This window comes from Myotis yumanensis, unplaced genomic scaffold (assembly GCF_028538775.1).
Source record: "Myotis yumanensis isolate MYYU_CA2020_CCGP unplaced genomic scaffold, mMyoYum1.0.hap1 SCAF_2, whole genome shotgun sequence".
Classification (NCBI taxonomy): Eukaryota; Metazoa; Chordata; class Mammalia; order Chiroptera; family Vespertilionidae; genus Myotis; species Myotis yumanensis.
In genome coordinates, this window is record NW_027223753.1 from 3,098,000 (window position 1) to 3,115,163 (window position 17,164).

General features: G+C 54.0%; 1 protein-coding gene across 4 annotated transcripts in view; it reads right to left on the bottom strand.

The window, feature by feature from the left end:
• Positions 1-17,164, bottom strand: part of ACOT7 (acyl-CoA thioesterase 7) — a 68,816-nt gene that overhangs the window by 39,805 nt on the left and 11,847 nt on the right. Inside the window, exon 1 of one of the 4 annotated variants that reach the window (XM_070403117.1) lies at positions 8,592-8,690. The exons of the other annotated variants lie outside the window; for them this stretch is intronic. Within the exon in view, the coding sequence (XP_070259218.1) occupies positions 8,592-8,680 (89 nt within the window). The 5' untranslated portion in view covers positions 8,681-8,690. Of the gene's footprint in view, positions 1-8,591; positions 8,691-17,164 lie in introns of those variants that run through there. 4 annotated transcript variants of the gene reach the window in all.

A 17,164-nucleotide genomic window follows, 5' to 3' on the forward strand; every position in this document is an offset into this window, starting at 1 on the left:
GGTGCCATTGGCCACCTCACTTCCCCGGGAGGAGGAGCCGCGCCTTGGCCGTGGCAGCCCAGGGAAGGGGGCTCCATGGAGCCTCTGAACCCAACAAGCCATCGCGGGCTCCTCCCGTGCAGGGACAGGCACTGAGCACGCGCCATGGTTCCCGCACGCCCAGCACCCACCCCAGGTCACCAGCCTGCTCAACCCGCGGGCCAGCGTGGCCCCCACAGCACCCTCCGCCGCCTCCGGGGGGCCTGCTCCCCTCAGCAGCCCGGCGGCAGGCAGCCTGAGGGCGGTCCTGGCTCCAGCGCCAATGAGCTGGGTGCCCTGGCCAGCTGCCCACACGCTCACCCCTCCACTCCCGGGTCTGTAAACAGGCCCAACTGCCCTCTCCCCGCAGGAGGGCTGGGCTGACCACAGAAGAGAACTCGATCGGCAGCGCCACACAGCCTGCACACCACCAGAAACAGTGTCGACCTGCCCTCTCTCCTGAGTATTCAGCCAGCTTACTGCAGGGGCACCCGCATCCCGGGCGGCTGACAGCTGTGGGTCTCTGTCGCCCAGGCCCAAACAAGAACCACAGCCCATTCAGGGGACCTGGCTTCTCGCCCCCCATCACTGGCGCAGGGGCAGCGGTGCCAGGGGGACCCCCAGAGCACAGGAAAGAAGCGTCACTCGGCCTCTCGAATGTTCACTTAAAAATATTTTGAACCCTGGATGGTGTTGCTCAGTAGTTAGAGTGTCGGCCTGCGGACTGAAGGGCCCCAGGTTCGGTTCCTGGTCAAGGGCATGTGCCTTGGGTTGCAGGTTCATCTTCGGAACCAGTTGGGGCACGTGAAGGAGGCAACCCATCAATCAATATGTCTCTCTCACATCCATGTTTCTCTCTCTCTCCATTTCTTCCCCTCTCTCCCTTCCACTCTCAAAAAGTCAATGGAAATAATATCCTCTATTGAGGATGAACAATAACAACATCATAATAATAATTTTAAATCAATGGGTTAAAGACTTGAAAGTGGGACCTGAAGCCATAAAGCTCCTAGAAACCAGGCGGCAGGCTCCCTGACACGGGTCTCGGGGATGACTGTTTTGGATTTGACACCAGGAAACAAAGACAGCAGAAGCAACGTGAGCAGGCGGACAGCATCAAGCGAAAAGGCTTTCAGCAAAATGAAAGGCAACCTAGAGTGGGAGGACGTACCTGCAAATCATGTATCTGAGAAGAGGTTCATATCCAAAATATATAAAGAATTTAAAACATCCCATTTAAAAATGGGTGGAGAAACTAAATAAACATTTTTCCAAAAAGCACATACAAATGGCCCACAAGTACAGCTCCACATCACTAAGCTTCAGGGGAACACAGATCCAAACCCAGAGAGACACTGCTGGGGCTCTTGTTCCAGCATCTAGAAGGGTTCAGCAATCTGGAGAAAGGCTGTGTGTAACTTAATGAAGAGTCCAGTGACGAAATATAATTTTGAAAGGCATTGGGGGTCAGAGGAGCCTAGCTAAAGAAACTAAGTTCTCCTCGGCTCAGGACCCCATGCTTTTTATTAACACAACTTATCCTGAGGCGAGACAGAGATAGACATTTCAAAGGGTCAGGGTTTCGTATACAGAGTCCGTTGTCAGAATGGAAGAATTTGCCTACGGCTGTTCAGGTGTTTGGCCAGTAGGAGGCAATAACATGTAGGTTAAGATGCCCTGAGCTGTCTGGCAGCCAGCAATCAATTTAATGCATCCTGTTCAGGCTCGGGGACATGCCCTCAGCCATTCCCAGCAGGCGATAACATGTGTGACTCAGCCCTTGTTGAGCCCCCAAGTTTTTCAATGAAACTTGCAATTATGACACTGGAACTGGCTTCCGGCAAGGCATCACCTCACGCCTGTCAAATGGCTGTTATCAGAGACAAGAAACAAGTGAGGTGAGGATGCGGGGAGGGACCCTGTGCACTGCTGGCGGGGATGTAAATGGTGCAGCCGCCATACACAAATGTGAAGGTCCCTCAAAAACCTGAAGCTAGAACTGCCACATGCCCCACAATCCCACTTCTGGGTACGTGTCTGAAGGAAATGAAATCTCTGACTCAGAGATACGGGCACCCCATGTTCACTGCAGCGATACTTAAACATGTGACAGCCTAAGTCTCCATCGCTGGATGCGTGGGTAACAGAGACGCGGTACACACACAATGGAACATTGCTCAGCCATGAAAGGAGACGCTGCCATTTGCCACCGCATGGATGGGCCTTGAGGGCATGGTGCCGAGTGAGATAAATCAGACAGAGAAGACAGATACTGTATGATCTCACTTACATGTGAAATCTAAAAACTCAAAATCAAAGGTGCAGAGAAGAGATTGGTGGTTGGGGGGCGGGTGTGTGAAACGGGTGAAGCGGGCCCTCATCGACCAATGGGAGCTCAAGTGGGTAGAGCCTGATGGAGGCTGGATCTGTCCATCAACTCCCCGTGCACAGTTGTCGCAGTGATGCCAAGGGCAGGAGTGTCTCCGACAGATGTCTCCACCCATGATTAAGCAGGTGTGCTCAGAGTCACTCTCTGCAAAGGAGGTCATGGCTCATTTCCGGTCAAGGGCACATGCCTGGGTTGCAGGCTTGACCCCCAGTAGGGACCATACAGAACGCAGCCAATCAATGACTCTCTCTCATCATTGATGTTTCTAGCTGTCTCTCCCTCTCCCTTCCTCTCTGAAATCAATCTATATATATAAAAGGCTAATATGCAAAGTGTGCCCTCGGGAGTTCGACCGGGAGACTGGGAGTTCGATCGCTTGCTCAGAAGTGCACTGACCAGCAAGGGGTGGTGCAGTGTGAAGGAAGGCCCCGGCCGGCAGCCGGAAGGCCCTGAATGGCCCTGATTGCCGGCCAGGCCTAGGGACCCTACCCATGCATGAACTTCGCACACCAGGCCTCTAGTGTGTGTGTGTGTGTGTGTGTGTGTGTATATTAAAAAGGACAGGCATATATTCCAATGGAACAGAACAGAGACCCCAGAAATTGACCCACACTATTACAGTCAATTAATATTTGATAAAGGAGGCAAGAACATACAATGAAGTAAAGACAGTCTCTTCAACAAATGGTGTTGGGAAAACTGGACAGACACATACAAAAAGATGAAAATAGACCACCAACTTCACAAGAATAAACTCAAAATGGATAAAAGAGGAGCATTTGATCTATGTTGTCAGCTAGGTTCAAATAAACTCATAAAATTAAAAAAAGAAAAAGAATAAAAGACTTAAATGTAAGCCATGAAACCATAAAAATCCTTTTCTCAACAGAAACTTTGCAGGCCAGAAGGGAGTGGCAAGAAATATTCAAAGTGATGAATGCCAAGAACCTACAATCAAGATTACTTTATCCAGCAAAGCCATCATTCAGAAGTGAAAGTCAGATAAAGAGCTTCACAGATAAGAAAAAGCTAAAGGAGTTCATCACCACCAAACCAGTATTATATGAAATGCTGAAAGGTATCCTTTAAGAAGAGGAAGAAGAAGAAAAAGGTAAAGATACAAATTATGAACAACAAATACACATCTATCAACAAATGAATCTAAAAATCAAGTGAATAAATAATCTGATGAACAGTATGAACTGGTGATTATAATAGAATCAGGGACATAGAAAGGGAATGGACTGACTATTCTGGGGGGGGGGGGGGGGAGATGCAGGAAGAGATCGGACAATAATCGTGCACCTATGGATGAGGACAGTGGGTGGGGAGTGAGGGCGGAGGGTGGGGTGGGAACTGGGTGGAGGGGAGTTATGGTGGGAAAAAAGAGGAACCAATGTAATAATTTGAACAATAAAGATTTAATAAAATAAAAAAATAATAATAATAATAATAAAAGAAAAAAAAAGAAACCATAAAAATCCTAGAATAAAACAAAGGAGTAAAATCTCAGATATGTCACACAGCAGAATTTTTGCAGATACATCTCCTAGGGCAAGAGAAACACAGGAAAAAATAAACAAATGGGACTACATCAAAATAAAAGGCTTCTGAACAGCAAAAGTAACCACCATCCAAATGAAAAGGGAGCCCACAGTATGGGAGAACATATTTGCCAATGACAGACTGATAATGGGTTGATTTCCAAAACATATAACGTACTCCTGCAACTCAACAAAAGGAGGACAAATAGTCCAATTAAAAAATGGACAGAGGACCTGAAGAGACACTTCTTCAAAGAGGAAATACAAATGGCCAAGAGACATGAAAACAGGCTCAAAGTCACTAATCATCAGAGAAATACAAATTAAAACAACGAGCTGTCCCCTCACACCTGTCAGAATGTCCACCATCAACAAGTCAACAAGTGCTGGGAGGATGTGGAGAAAGGGGAAGCCTCCTGCACTGCTGTGGGAATGCAGACCGGGGCAGCCACTGTGGAAAAGGGTATGGAGTCTCCTCAAAAAATTAAAAATGGAACTTCCTTTTGACCCAGTGATCCCACTTCTGGAAATAGATCCTAAAACCCCGAAACACCAATCAGAAAGGATACATGCACCCCTATGTTCACAGCAGTGTTGTTTACAATAGCCAGGATCTGGAAACAGCCCGAGTGCCCATCAGCAGACGAGTGGATAAAAAGCTGTGGGACATCTACACAATGGAATACTGCACAGCTGTAAACAAGAGGGTCCCTTTCCCTTGGGACAGCATGGAGGGACCTGGACTATTATGCTGAGTGAAGTAAGCCAGTCAGAGAAGGACAACCATCCCATCATTTCACTTATATGTGAAATCCAATGAACAAAATGAATTGACCCATAAAGTAAGACCCAAAGCCTGGAGGCACGGAATAGACTGACATACCTCCGTGTGGGGATGGGGGCACGAGGAGAGAGAAACCAGAGAACTTACATACTTACTAGAAGCCCGGTGCACAAAATTCATGCACAGGGTGGGGGGGGGGGGTCCCCTCAGCCCAGCCTGCACCCTCTCCAATCCAGGACCCCTTGGGGGATGTCCGACTGCCGGTTTAGGCCCACAGAGATCAGGCCTAAACCGGCAGTCGGACATCCCTCCCACAATCTGGGACCACTGGCTCCTAACTGCTCACCTGCCTGCCTGCCTGATCACCCCTAACTGCCCCCCATGATGGCCTGGTCGCCCCCAACTGTCCCCCCTCCCCCTGCCGGCCTGGTTGCCCCACGCAGCCTGTTCAGTAGTCTGTTCGGCTGTTTTGGTTGCAACAGTCACTTAGGGTTTTATTATTATAGATGTGCATAGCCCATGGCCTCGGGCAATCGGGGGGTGAAGGTCTGGGGGGTGGGTAGGGGCTGGGTGAAGGGGGATAAAGGGGGGAGTGGGAGACATCTATAATACTGTTAGCAATAAAATATATATTAAATAAATAAATAAAACAAAACTATTACTGAAAAAGAGGAGGGAATTTTGGAGCCACACAGGGAGAAGGCCATATGACAACGGAGGCAGAACCGGGAGTGACGTGTCCGAGAAGGAACACGGCATTGCCAGCCGCCACCAGGAGCTGGAAGGAGGCTTCAGAGGGAGCGCGGCCTACCAACGCCTGGACTTGGGGCTTGTGGCCTCGGACTGAGAGCATGCATTTCATTGTTTTAAGTTTCCTAGCCTGTAGTCGTTTATTATGGCACCACAAGCTCATATAGCCTGTCCCCCCTGCAGCCCCCACCGCACCCCAGAGGCCGCAGCATGTGGCCTGGGCGAGCCCCGCTGGCCCTGGGGCCTTGGTGGCCGCTCCGCAGCGGGCTGACCCCTGCCTGCCCCCCCTCACAGCTCCCTGGGCGCGGGGCCAGCATCTCTGCTCTGACTGGGAAATGTCAGCGCTAAAATTAAAACAGGGCTGTGAGCTCCATGGTAACGGTGGGGGCCTTGTTTATCCGACAGTGAAGCTAAAGCATCCATCTGTCACAGGAGGCGGCAAGCAGAGCACGAGACCGTGCATCTCAGCTCTCACCTGCACCGAAGCCGCGGCCCGGAACCGGATGGCGGATGGCGCTGGAGGCTCCCGGGTCCTGTCCCTTCGGAATTAGGCTCAAACCAGAGAGGCAGCCACAGACCCTCCGCCCCTCCCAGGGGAGGCACAGGGCAGGGCCTCGGAGGGGCACCCAGGAGGCAGGGTCTGAACGGGGTCTGAGGAGGGTGCGGGGAGAAGCTGGGTGGCATTCCAGGCGGGAAAGGTGGGGGCAGGATGGGTGCACAGCGGACAGAAGGCCAGGGCCAGGCGCACATGAGCACCGTCTCTCTCTGGGGGACCCGGTGGAAACGGGCGCTGCTTAGCCTCTCCACTTCGCCGCTGACGAAGGTTTCAGCGAAGTCCCCTCAACTCCCAGAGACCCCACCACATGCCCCAGAAGAGGCAGGGCCAGGAACAAGCCCTGGTCCTCCGAGGCCCCCAGGGCAGGGAAGGAACCAGGGGAAGCGCCTGTTCCCAAGAACCCGGGCCCAGGGCCGAGGCAAGCAGCGCAGCCACGCTCGGCAGACACAGACCCGCCGGCGCGACAAAGGGCAGCGAGACCAGGAGACAAGCAGCTGCGGTACCGGTCCGGTCCCGGCTCCGCCCGTGATGGGACCCTGCTCAGAGCGCAGGTGGTCACCAGGAGGCGGGACTTCCTGTCCTGGCTTTGCTTAACCACCTAAGGTCAGGGATCAGCGAGAATGGGCCAGGCACAGGTGCCCCGCCCTCAGGAAGCCTGCCACCCTGTTGGACACATGGCCACCTCTCCTCTGCCACCTGACAGCATCAAACTGCCCCCACCTGCCACCATGGCCCACACAGGGTGCCTGCGACTGGGGGTCCGTGCTGGCTGGGAAGCCGAGCGGCTGGGACACCCCAGGACCAGGGAGGTGGGGGCATCCGCAGCTGGCATCACCGAGTCACCTACCCTCCCACCGAGAACACCATCACCACCTCCTGCCGTGCAGGGCTCTGGGGAGCACGCTGGCCTCCGGGCTACCCCGTCGTCCAACCAGCAAGAGGCTGCCTTGCCCTTCTGAGGAGCTGACCAGAAGCCAGTTGCCATGGAAACCTCACTTTGTAAATAATTACAAGGAAAAAGTAAATCTACAAGCCCTTCCGCTGCCCTGTCAAGAGAGCAAGCGGTCCCAGGGGCCTCGAGGCCTCTGGAGGCCGTGGGAGAGGGCAGCGCCCTGGGGTCTGCCTGGCTCTCAGCAAAGGCCAGGCCCGGGCGGGACCCACACCAGCACCGGGACCCACACCAGCACCGTCCACAGCACCGGACGGGCGGGAGGGCGGGGCTGAGGGCCAGTGAGCTCACGGGGAAAGGGGAGACGTCCCATCAGATGCTCACCCTGCTTCCTGCTTGAGGGAGCTGGCATCTGAGACCGTCCCAGCGGCCCCTCCCCCAGCTCCAGGGCCGGGTGAGCCTCCGCAGGGAAGGGGAAGCGGTGTCGGCTGGCACCCCACCCCCAACAACCAGACTCACTTCCCCTTCCTGCGCCTGCTCAGGTGTGCAGGCTGCCAGGAGAGGCCCAGGTCCCTCCCCTCCAGAAGGGCCTGCACTTCTCCCTGCTCCCGCCACCGCCCTCCACGCCCTCCACAGGCGTCAGGAAGAAGGCAATCCGACAGTGAGGGTGGCCCTGGGGCAGGTGAGAGGAGGCTGGGAGTGGCATGACCAAGGCTGTGCCCAGCGCCACCCTCCGCAGGGCCCTTTGCCTGGGGAGCCAGCAGCCAGCAATAAAGTGGAAAGCCTCGCCGGTGTGCCCGGAAAAGCCCCGCCGGCATGAATGAATGAGTCAGTCCTTCCAAAAATCTGCCATCTGGCCTCAGCTCTGGCACCCGTCCACCTGGCCTGTGAGGCAAGTCTGGCAGGTGTTGTCGGGAGATACAGTGAGGACAGAATGCTGCTCGGCTTGGCGTGCACGCTGCGCTCTCGCTCACGGACCACATCCAGGTGCACGCACTTCTGCTTCTTTAAATGGCCGCCAGTCCACGCGCTTCCTCACGCGCAGATCCTTATCTGTGCCCGTGCCCTCCAGTCCCCACCCCCTGCGAAAAGAGAAAGGAAACCCCAGACTGAGTTACACCACAGCCCTGGGTTCCTGGCGCTGCCCCAACCCGAACCCAGAGCCGGTGCTGCCGGCCAGGGAGGGAAGTGGCCAGGCGCCTGGACTGTGCCGGCAGGGATGCTCAGCCGGAAGCCAGGCAGGGCGGTAAGGAGCTGCCGACCACCCAACATGTCGACCTGGGGGGAAGTCAGGGCTGAAAACCTTGCCAGAAAGCCTTCCCCACCCTCATGCACCCCCGTCCCTGAGTCCCCTCAAGTCAGCTGGGTGCTCAGGACCTGTGTGCCCGGCCTGCCCAGGGCAGCAGCCGCCCCTTCCTCCTGCCTCCCCCCTGCTCTTCCCTCCCCTGAGCTCAGAGGCAGGCAGTGCTGCTTCCAGCAGTGGGCTCGGTGCCCCAGGAGGCCGCATGCTGGGTCTGGTCAAGTCCAGGGATCACCTCGGGCGGAGAGAAAAGGCCCCCAAGGCCTCGGGGCACCCCAGAGCCGAGTGTCTAGATACCTGAGCTCTTCCCCAGACCCCCACCCTGGCCACCCCAGAGTTTTCTCGCAGCCCCCCAACTCACGGCTGGGTCTTCACCCGGGGAAAGGCCTCATCGACTCGCCTCCTGAGCACCTTCAGGGACAAGCCGCGCCGAAGCAGGAGCGTGAGCATGGTCTGGCGTCTCCGGTCCCTCCCGAAGCCTCAGGCAGACGGGGCTGCAGAGGCCTCGTCCTAAAGCGGTGCCCTTTGGACTTGCCCCTCCCTGCGATGCGGACACCGTGCCTAAGCAACCCTGGTTCTCCTCTCGGCATTCCCGGCACACCTCCCACCCGAGACGTGCCTGACCTTAACCATCCCAGGAAACACAACCATCCAGAAACTGACACCACAGGGAACACAACCACCGGAAACTGACATCCCAGGGAACACAACCACCAGAAACTGACACCCCAGGGAATACAACCATCCAGAAACTGACATCCCAAGGAACACGACCACCAGAAACTGACATCCCAGGGAACACAACCACCAGAAACTGACACCACAGGGAACACAACCACCAGAAACTGACACCACAGGGAACACGATCACCAGAAACTGACATCCCAAGGAACACGATCACCAGAAACTGACATCCCAGGGAACACAACCATCCAGAAACTGACATCCCAGGGAACACAACCATCCAGAAACTGACACCACAGGGAACACAACCACCAGAAACTGACATCCCAGGGAACACAACCACCAGAAACTGACATCCCAGGGAACACAACCACCAGAAACTGACATCCCAGGGAACACAACCACCAGAATCTGACACCCCAGGGAACACAACCACCAGAATCTGACACCACAGGGAACACGACCACCAGAAACTGACACCACAGGGAACACGACCACCAGAAACTGACATCCCAGGGAACACAACCACCAGAAACTGACACCGGGCACTTCTCGGCTTCCCACAGAGCCATGGGCTCACTTGGGCAGCGCTCCTGTCTCCAGCACCTGCGACGCTGTGTGTCCAGGACTCACACCTGGACCTGCGGCTCCAAAGTATAGGGCCTAGAACACTCTGGGAATGAACCTCAGCCGAGTGGGAGTTGTGTCACTTCCTGGCACTCTGGTGAGGAAAGGGGAGGCGGGTATGGATGCAAATCATCCGTCCGTTTATTTGTCTTTTTTGTTCCATGTGGTCATTAGGAAAACAGGAGAAGCAGACACTGCCCCTACCTTTGGAGGGCATTTTGTCTTCATCTGTCCAGAATGCATATTCTGCTGCTTTGGGGTGAAATGCTCTAAATATATAAATGCAAAAAAAAAAAATCACAGGAAATAGGAGTTGAAAGAGATCTCAGAAATTAGCTGGTTCAAGTCCCCACTTCTACCTGAGAGGAAAGCGGGATGCGCAGTGAGGGAGCCTGGCCCTGCCCGAGGTTAGGGGATGACAAAGGGCTCATACTGGAGACGGGTCAGGAGGAAGACCTGCCGAGGGAGCAGCACCCTCCCTGGCCATAGACACACTGTCCTGCCCACAGACACACTGTCCTGCCCATAGACACACTGTCCTGCCCACAGACACACTGTCCTGCCCAGACACACTGTCCTGCCCACAGACACACTGTCCTGCCCATAGACACACTGTCCTGCCCACAGACACACTGTCCTGCCCATAGACACACTGTCCTGCCCACAGACACACTGTCCTGCCCACAGACACACTGTCCTGCCCATAGACACACTGTCCTGCCTGGCCGGCGGGGCTCAGTGGTTGAGCATCGACCTATGAACCAGGAAGTCACGGTTGGATCCCCAGTCAGGGCACATGCCCGGGATGCAGTGGGGGCCATTCAGAAGGCAACCGATCCATGATTCTCTCTCATCATTGATGTTTCTCTCTCTCTCGCCCTCTCCCTTGCTCTCTGAACTCATAATAATAATAATAAAAAGACATGCTGTCCTTGCTATCAAAACACCAACCAGAGAAGAGGGAGAGCAAGATATTGAAAACCTATTTGAAGAAATAATTACAGAAAACTTGCCCTACCTGGTGAACGAAATAGACTTACAAGTCCAGGAAGCACAGAGAGTCCCAAACAAGAGGAACCCAAAGAGGCATCATTATTAAAATGCCAAGTGTTAAAGACAAAGAGAGAATCTTAAAAGCAGCAAGAGAAAAACAGTTAGTTACCTACAAGGGAGCACCCATACCACTGTCAGCTGATTTCTCAATGGAAACTATGCAGGCCATGTGGGCCGGTGCCCGGGAGGCGGTGTGGGTCTGCAGGGCCAGCTGGCCCAGGAGACAAGGTCTGAGGTCTGGGTCCTGGTCGAGGCTCTGCCACACCTGCCACGTGCTCCCAAGTGGTCAGTTCTTCACCTGGAACAAGGAGGCTGATGCAGAGCCGAGAGCCCCGGGGCCGTCACCCGACCTTGACTCCTAAGCTCCCAGACCTAGCAAAGCCCCTGTGCAGCCGAGTGCCTGGCCGGCCCGTTCGAGGGACCAACCACGATGCTACTAAGAGGATACGGGCGGCCACAGGCAGGGAGGAAAGGCTCACAAAACACACGGCTGATTTAAAAACAGCAACCTGTATTCAAAATGCACAAAGATCTCTTAAAACTCAACAATAACGAACAACCCCATAGGAAAACGGGCCAAAACTCTGAACAGCAGCACGTGGAGAAGACACTGGGGGAAGGGTCCCAACACCGTGGGGCAGGGGGCAGCTACACGCACCTCCTCCCAGGACCAACCGGAGCGACAGCTCAAATAGCGAGCGGTCAGCCTGGGCCACAGCTGGAGAGCAGCTGGACAGAGGCCTCCCAGCCGGGGGTCTACAGAGGAAGCCGCGTGGAGACTGCTCAGAGGCGGCGCTGGCGGAGCGCGGCGCCACCCCTCCGTGCAGTGTGCCCGCTGGGTCCTGCCCGAACCGGGTCCTGGAAGAGGTGCTGAAGGGCGACGTGGGGGGTTAGGGACTGTGTGATGGAAGCAGCAGAACCGGGTGGGCTGTTGGCTTCTGCCAGGGCGCGATGCTGCGGGGCAGGGCGCTGTGGTACCCTCCTGTTTGGGAGCTTACGACACAGCTAAGGGCTTATTACCCAACCGGAGGAAGCCCACTTCCTGCCTCCTGCGTCACTGCCAGGCGGTGACCGCAGGCTCTGGAATGCCCTGTCCCTGAGGCACAGCTAGGGGACAGCGTGGTGAGCTGGCGGCAGTGCCGAGGCCTGAGCTGCTCTGTGAGATGCGGGAGCAGGAGGGAGTCGATGCGTGTTCGCGTGGCGCCGTCCCCAAGGCCCCTCGCGGTGCAGGGCGTGCTCCCTACGATCAAATTAAAGAATTCCTTCACATCGGCACGGGAGGCAGCGCCTCGAAGACTAAATTGAGAAATGCAAATATTTAACTTGTGACGTACATAAATGACATAGCTGCCTTTTGTACACATTTTGAGTTTGTTATCACTGCCGGTATTTTTAAAGTGGTAATTCTGCAATAAGGCATAAGCTTTTCAAGGACTTAAATACTGAAAGTCAGCCCCGGCCAGGTAGCTCAGTTGGTTAGAGCGTTGTCCCAATACTCTGAGGTTGCAGGTTTGATCCCTGGTCCAGGCACATGCAAGAATCAACCAATGAGTGCATAAATAGGTGGAGCAATAAATCGCTGCTTCTCTTTCTCTCAAATCAATAAATTAAAAAATTTTAAATATCAGATAAAAATAGGTTTCCTTCCCACTCAAACTCACTTTAATGAGACAGTTTATTTGTAATTAGCGTATGTTATTTCCATTAGTTTAAAGTACTTTTCTTACTATTGTGAAGAAAAATCAAAATGTATCATGTTAAAATATAAGAAATGAAAGTATGTTCTTTTATTTTTTTTAATATATTTTATTGATTTTTTACAGAGAGGAAGGGAAAGAGATAGTTAGAAACATCGATGAGAGAGAAACATCGATCAGCTGCCTCCTGCACATCTCCTACTGGGGATGTGCCCGCAACCCAGGTACATGCCCTTGACCGGAATCGAACCTTGGACCTTTCAGTCCGCAGGCCGATGCTCTATCCACTGAGCCAAACTGGCTTCGGCAAGTATGTTCTTTTAAAAGGCTATCCTTAAAAACAAAATAAAGCCCTAACCGGTTTGGCTCAGTGGATAGAGCGTCGGCCTGTGGACTGAAAGGTCCCAGGTTCGATTCCGGTCAAGGGCATGTACCTTGGTTGCGGGCACATCCCCAGTAGGGAGTGTGCAGGAGGCAGCTGATGGATGTTTCTCTCTCATCAATGTTTCTAACTTTCTATCCCTCTTCCTTCCTCTCTGTAAAAAATGAATAAAAATATATTAAAAAACACAAAAAAATAAAATAAAATTAAGAATAAATAAAATAAAATAAAGATAAAAGGCTATTCTTGCCCAGCCAGCGTGGCCCAGTGGTTGAGCGTTGACCTATGAACCAGGAAGTCATGGTTTGATTCCTGGTCAGGGCACAGGCCCAGGTTGTGGGCTCCATCCCCAGTGCGGGGCGTGCAGGAGGCAGCTAATCAATGATTCTCTCTCATCATTGATGTTTCTGTCTCTATCCCCCTCCCTTCCTCTCTGAAATCAATAAAAATATAGCTTAAAAGGAAGAAAATAGAAAAGATGACACTGACACTCAGATGGCAAAGCAGCATGAGATGCTCAGCATCACAGGGTCACAGCGAATTACAAGTTGAAACCCCTGCACACCTGCGGGCCAGACGCCACTCTGACAGCAACGCTGCTGGGGCCCGCAGACGCGGAGCGGCAGGAACTCACTGAGGGGCCCACGACACGGTTGCTACTTTGGAAGACAGTCTGGTAATTTCCTACCAAACTAAACATCCTCCTAATTACTTACATTGCATTCTATGTCCAGTAATTATATTTTAAAAAATGTAAAAATTTAGTAGGTACTTGGAAGCAATTAAAGCAAAATCAAGTCAAAAAAATTATCCTGGACAAAAGCCCCACCGTCTCGAAAAACCGTATGGTTGGCTACGGCCGAAGTAACAGCCGGCGGTGCTCCGGACGACGCGGGCAGGTCGCCAACTCCTCTGAGGGCCTGGGTTCCAGGCGGCACAGGGCAGGGGGTGCCCGTCATGAAAGGAAGCACAGAGTGTCCATCAAACAAGACCCCGCTTCCTGAGAAGCGAGGCCCCATAGGCCCAGCAAGCCATTGAGCAGTTAGAGCTCTGAGTTCCAAGGGCCACACGGAGCGGGCACAGCTCAGGCGCTTAGAGGAACACGGAGAAGTGAGCCCCTGGCCGGGAACAAGGCCGGCACCTCGCTCACCCGATCGGCTACACGGCTCAGGTTCCACCGCTGGGCGCCCACGGCAACGGAATGCTGTACTCAGCCGGCTCGGGCGGGGCTGGGAGGCGAAGCCTCCTGCGGCAGGTGCACCTCCAGCATGCGCCCCGCCAGGGCCGGGCTGGGACAGAGCGGGTAGGGGGCCAGAAACCACGCCCAAGCGCTCCTTAGCCCCCTCTCCAGCCCCCTCTCCAGCCCCTCACACATGATGCCCTTCCAGGCCCCACCAGATGAGTTCTATGGGGTAGGCACTGCCAGGCTGAGACCGGGGTAGGCTTATGGGCATGAGCCAGCATTGGTGGCATCTGGGCACTGACGGCTCAGAGAAGCACTCAGCCTCAAGCCAAGTTTGGGAGACACACCACAGCCTGACTTTTAACCCACCCTCCCAAAGACCCAAGCGAGCCACGGGCCGCTTCCAGGCAGCGGGTGGCCGGCGAGGTCTCCATCGCCCACCCTCCCTCACGCAGCATTTGCCCTCGGTCAGGGCATGCGATGGGGCACAGAGGACAGACCTGGTTCTGGTGCCCACTGTGCTGACTTGGGCAAGCCACTGTGCCCTCAGTTCCCCATCTGTAACACAAAGGGGATCCCGGGGCCCCAGTGCTGGGAGCTACCTAAGCGAGCGTGAAGGGTGCAGGATGCCATGGAGCCGGGCACAGGGCTCCTCCCGACAGCTGTCAGGATGCTCTGCTCCACACACATCGCGGGAGGGGAGTGGGAAAACTGGTTCTGCAAAAGCAACTTTCTTCTGCTACTTTAACTCCTAGTCTGCGAGTTATCTCCCAATTTGGATTGAAATTCCATTTTCCTAACATTTGATGCCCAATCAAATGTGCCTGCAGGGCCGTGGGGCAAGCTTAGCACGTGACCACTGCATGCAACCTCCCCACTCTCGCGATTCTAACGTCTTAGACGGCCACACTCCACGTTCTGTAGGAAACATGGGGGTAGATCTTTGTGACCTTGGATTTGACAATGGTTTCCTAATATGACAATAAAAGTATGAACAACCAAAAAAATAGAGCAATTGGACACCAAAATGTACAGCCTTTTTGTGCTTCAAAAGATAGCATCGAAGTGAAAAGAATCAAAACCACCACGAGGCTCGCTCACAGCTGTCCGAATGGCTGTCATCAAGAAGGCAATGCTGGGGGGGGGAGCAGGGGGGGGACCCCGCCTGTTGGTGGGTGTAAATGGTGCCGCCTCTGTGGTCACCTGCAGGTGGCTCCTCATGAAGGTAACACAGCTGCCGTCAGAGACGGTCAGTAGCCTGACAAGCGGCACAGGGCTCCGGGACAGACAGTTCCACACCACGCAGTTCCCAGCCACCCAGCGAATCGTAAACTCTTGTCTTCCCGACCAAGGACACTCATGAAGAAATGGCTACCTTCCCCTCCCACCAGGTAAACAGCTGACAGCACCTGCTCAGGAAGCAGGTAACAGAAATTCCTTTGGTGCCACTTTGCCAACCACACCCAAGGACGGAGGAAGCCGGGGAAATACGTCTCATTCTGGCATCAGCACAGAGCTGATGAACACTCTATTGACCCCCCCACCCACCTCCCCTAAAGCCCCACAGATAAGACCCAGGCAGCTCTCTCTCCCCTCTCGGGCATGCATCGACTTTTCTCTCCCAAACTCCAAGGGTCCCCCTGCCACTTGCCGCCGGGGGAACAGCAGCAGTGGCAGCTCCTCCCAGGCGGATCCCGATCCAGTCTCCAAGGCCCCCTTTTCTCTGACTTTCCAGGGAGCTCCCAGCAGCCCGCCTGTGACCGCACTTCTCGGGGAGCCCACGCAGCCTGCGTGGCCCACTGCTTTCCCATGTTTCCGGGGCCACGGCAGCCAGCCCAGCTCTCCCACTGCCCTTCCCACCCTAGGCCCTTCCTTGCTTCCCTGTCCCGCCTTTAATAAACATCCTCTCACAATCGCTTGGACTGGTCTTGTGAAATCTTTCCTACACCAAGTCAAGAACCCACACGCTACTGGCCGTCCGGGGGCAGACTGGCTCTGGGCCCAGTCCCTTTCCGGTGGCAATGTGACCTGGCAATACCACTTCTGAGTTGGCGGGGGTTTTGTTAATCCTCACCGAGGATATTTTTTTCCACTGCTTTTCAGAGAGAGTGGAGGTTGGGGGAGGATAAGAGAGAGAGAGGGAAACATCAATGTGAGAGAGACACATCAACTGGTTGCCTCCCCCACGCTCTCTGACCAGGGGTGGGGAGCAAACCACAACCCAAGTATATGCCCTTGACTGAGATTCAAACCCTCGACCCTTTGGTGCGTGGGCCGACACTCTAACCATTGAGCACACTGGCAGGACTGAATTTTTTTCAATCCTCACCTGAAAATATGTTTTCATTGATTTTTAGATAAAGAGGGAGGGAGAGAAAGAGATAAAAAAAAAAAAAATCGATGTGAGAGAGAAACATCGATAGGATGCCTCCCTCATGTGTCCCAACTGGGGGTTGAACCTGCAACCCAGGTACATGCTCTGACCAGGAACTGAACCCGCAACCTTTTGGTGTACGGGACGACGCTCGCACCAACCGAGCCATCCAGCCAGGCCCTACTTCTGAGTATTTATCTGAAGAAAAAGTATTAATTCAAAAAGATATAGGACCCATGTTCACGGCAGTGTTATTCAGAATAGCCAAGACCTGGGAGCAGCCCAGGTGTCTGTCGAGGGTTAAAGGAGAGGTCAGATCGGTACATGTATTCAGAGGAATATCATGCAGCCTAAGAGAGAAGGCATCTTGGCCCTCCCTCCTAGGAGCAGGCCACGCCATTCCGTTCCCCCTCTCCCTCCCCATCTCTCCAGGCACGGCACCTTCACCTTCCTCATTGCTAAGCTCCAAGGGCCCTTCCTTTGCCTCTATAACTTGTCTCCTAAGCCCATGTCTTCTACAAATTACTTCTTCCATATCTGTGATGTTATAGATAAACGTTCTCTCTCTTTTAAAAAAATATATTTTTTTATTGATTTCAGAGAGGAAAGGAGGGGGATAGAGAGATAGAAACATCCATGATGAGAGAGAATCATTGATCGGCTGTCTCCTGCAAGCTCTCTACTGAGGATCCAGCCCGCAACCAAGGCATGTGCCCTTGACTGGAATCGAACCAGGACTCTTCAGTCCGTAGGCTGACGCTCTATCCACTGAGCCACACCGGCCAGGGCGGGAAGGTAGTTTTCTGACAGTTACACCTGGGAACAGAAACCATTGACCAGAAAGGGCGTGGCCACGGCAAGGGTGTGAGAATTTGGGAACACACCATCCAAACAAAGGAGCGCTCTCTCGCATGCTCTTGGCTTAGTGACGCCT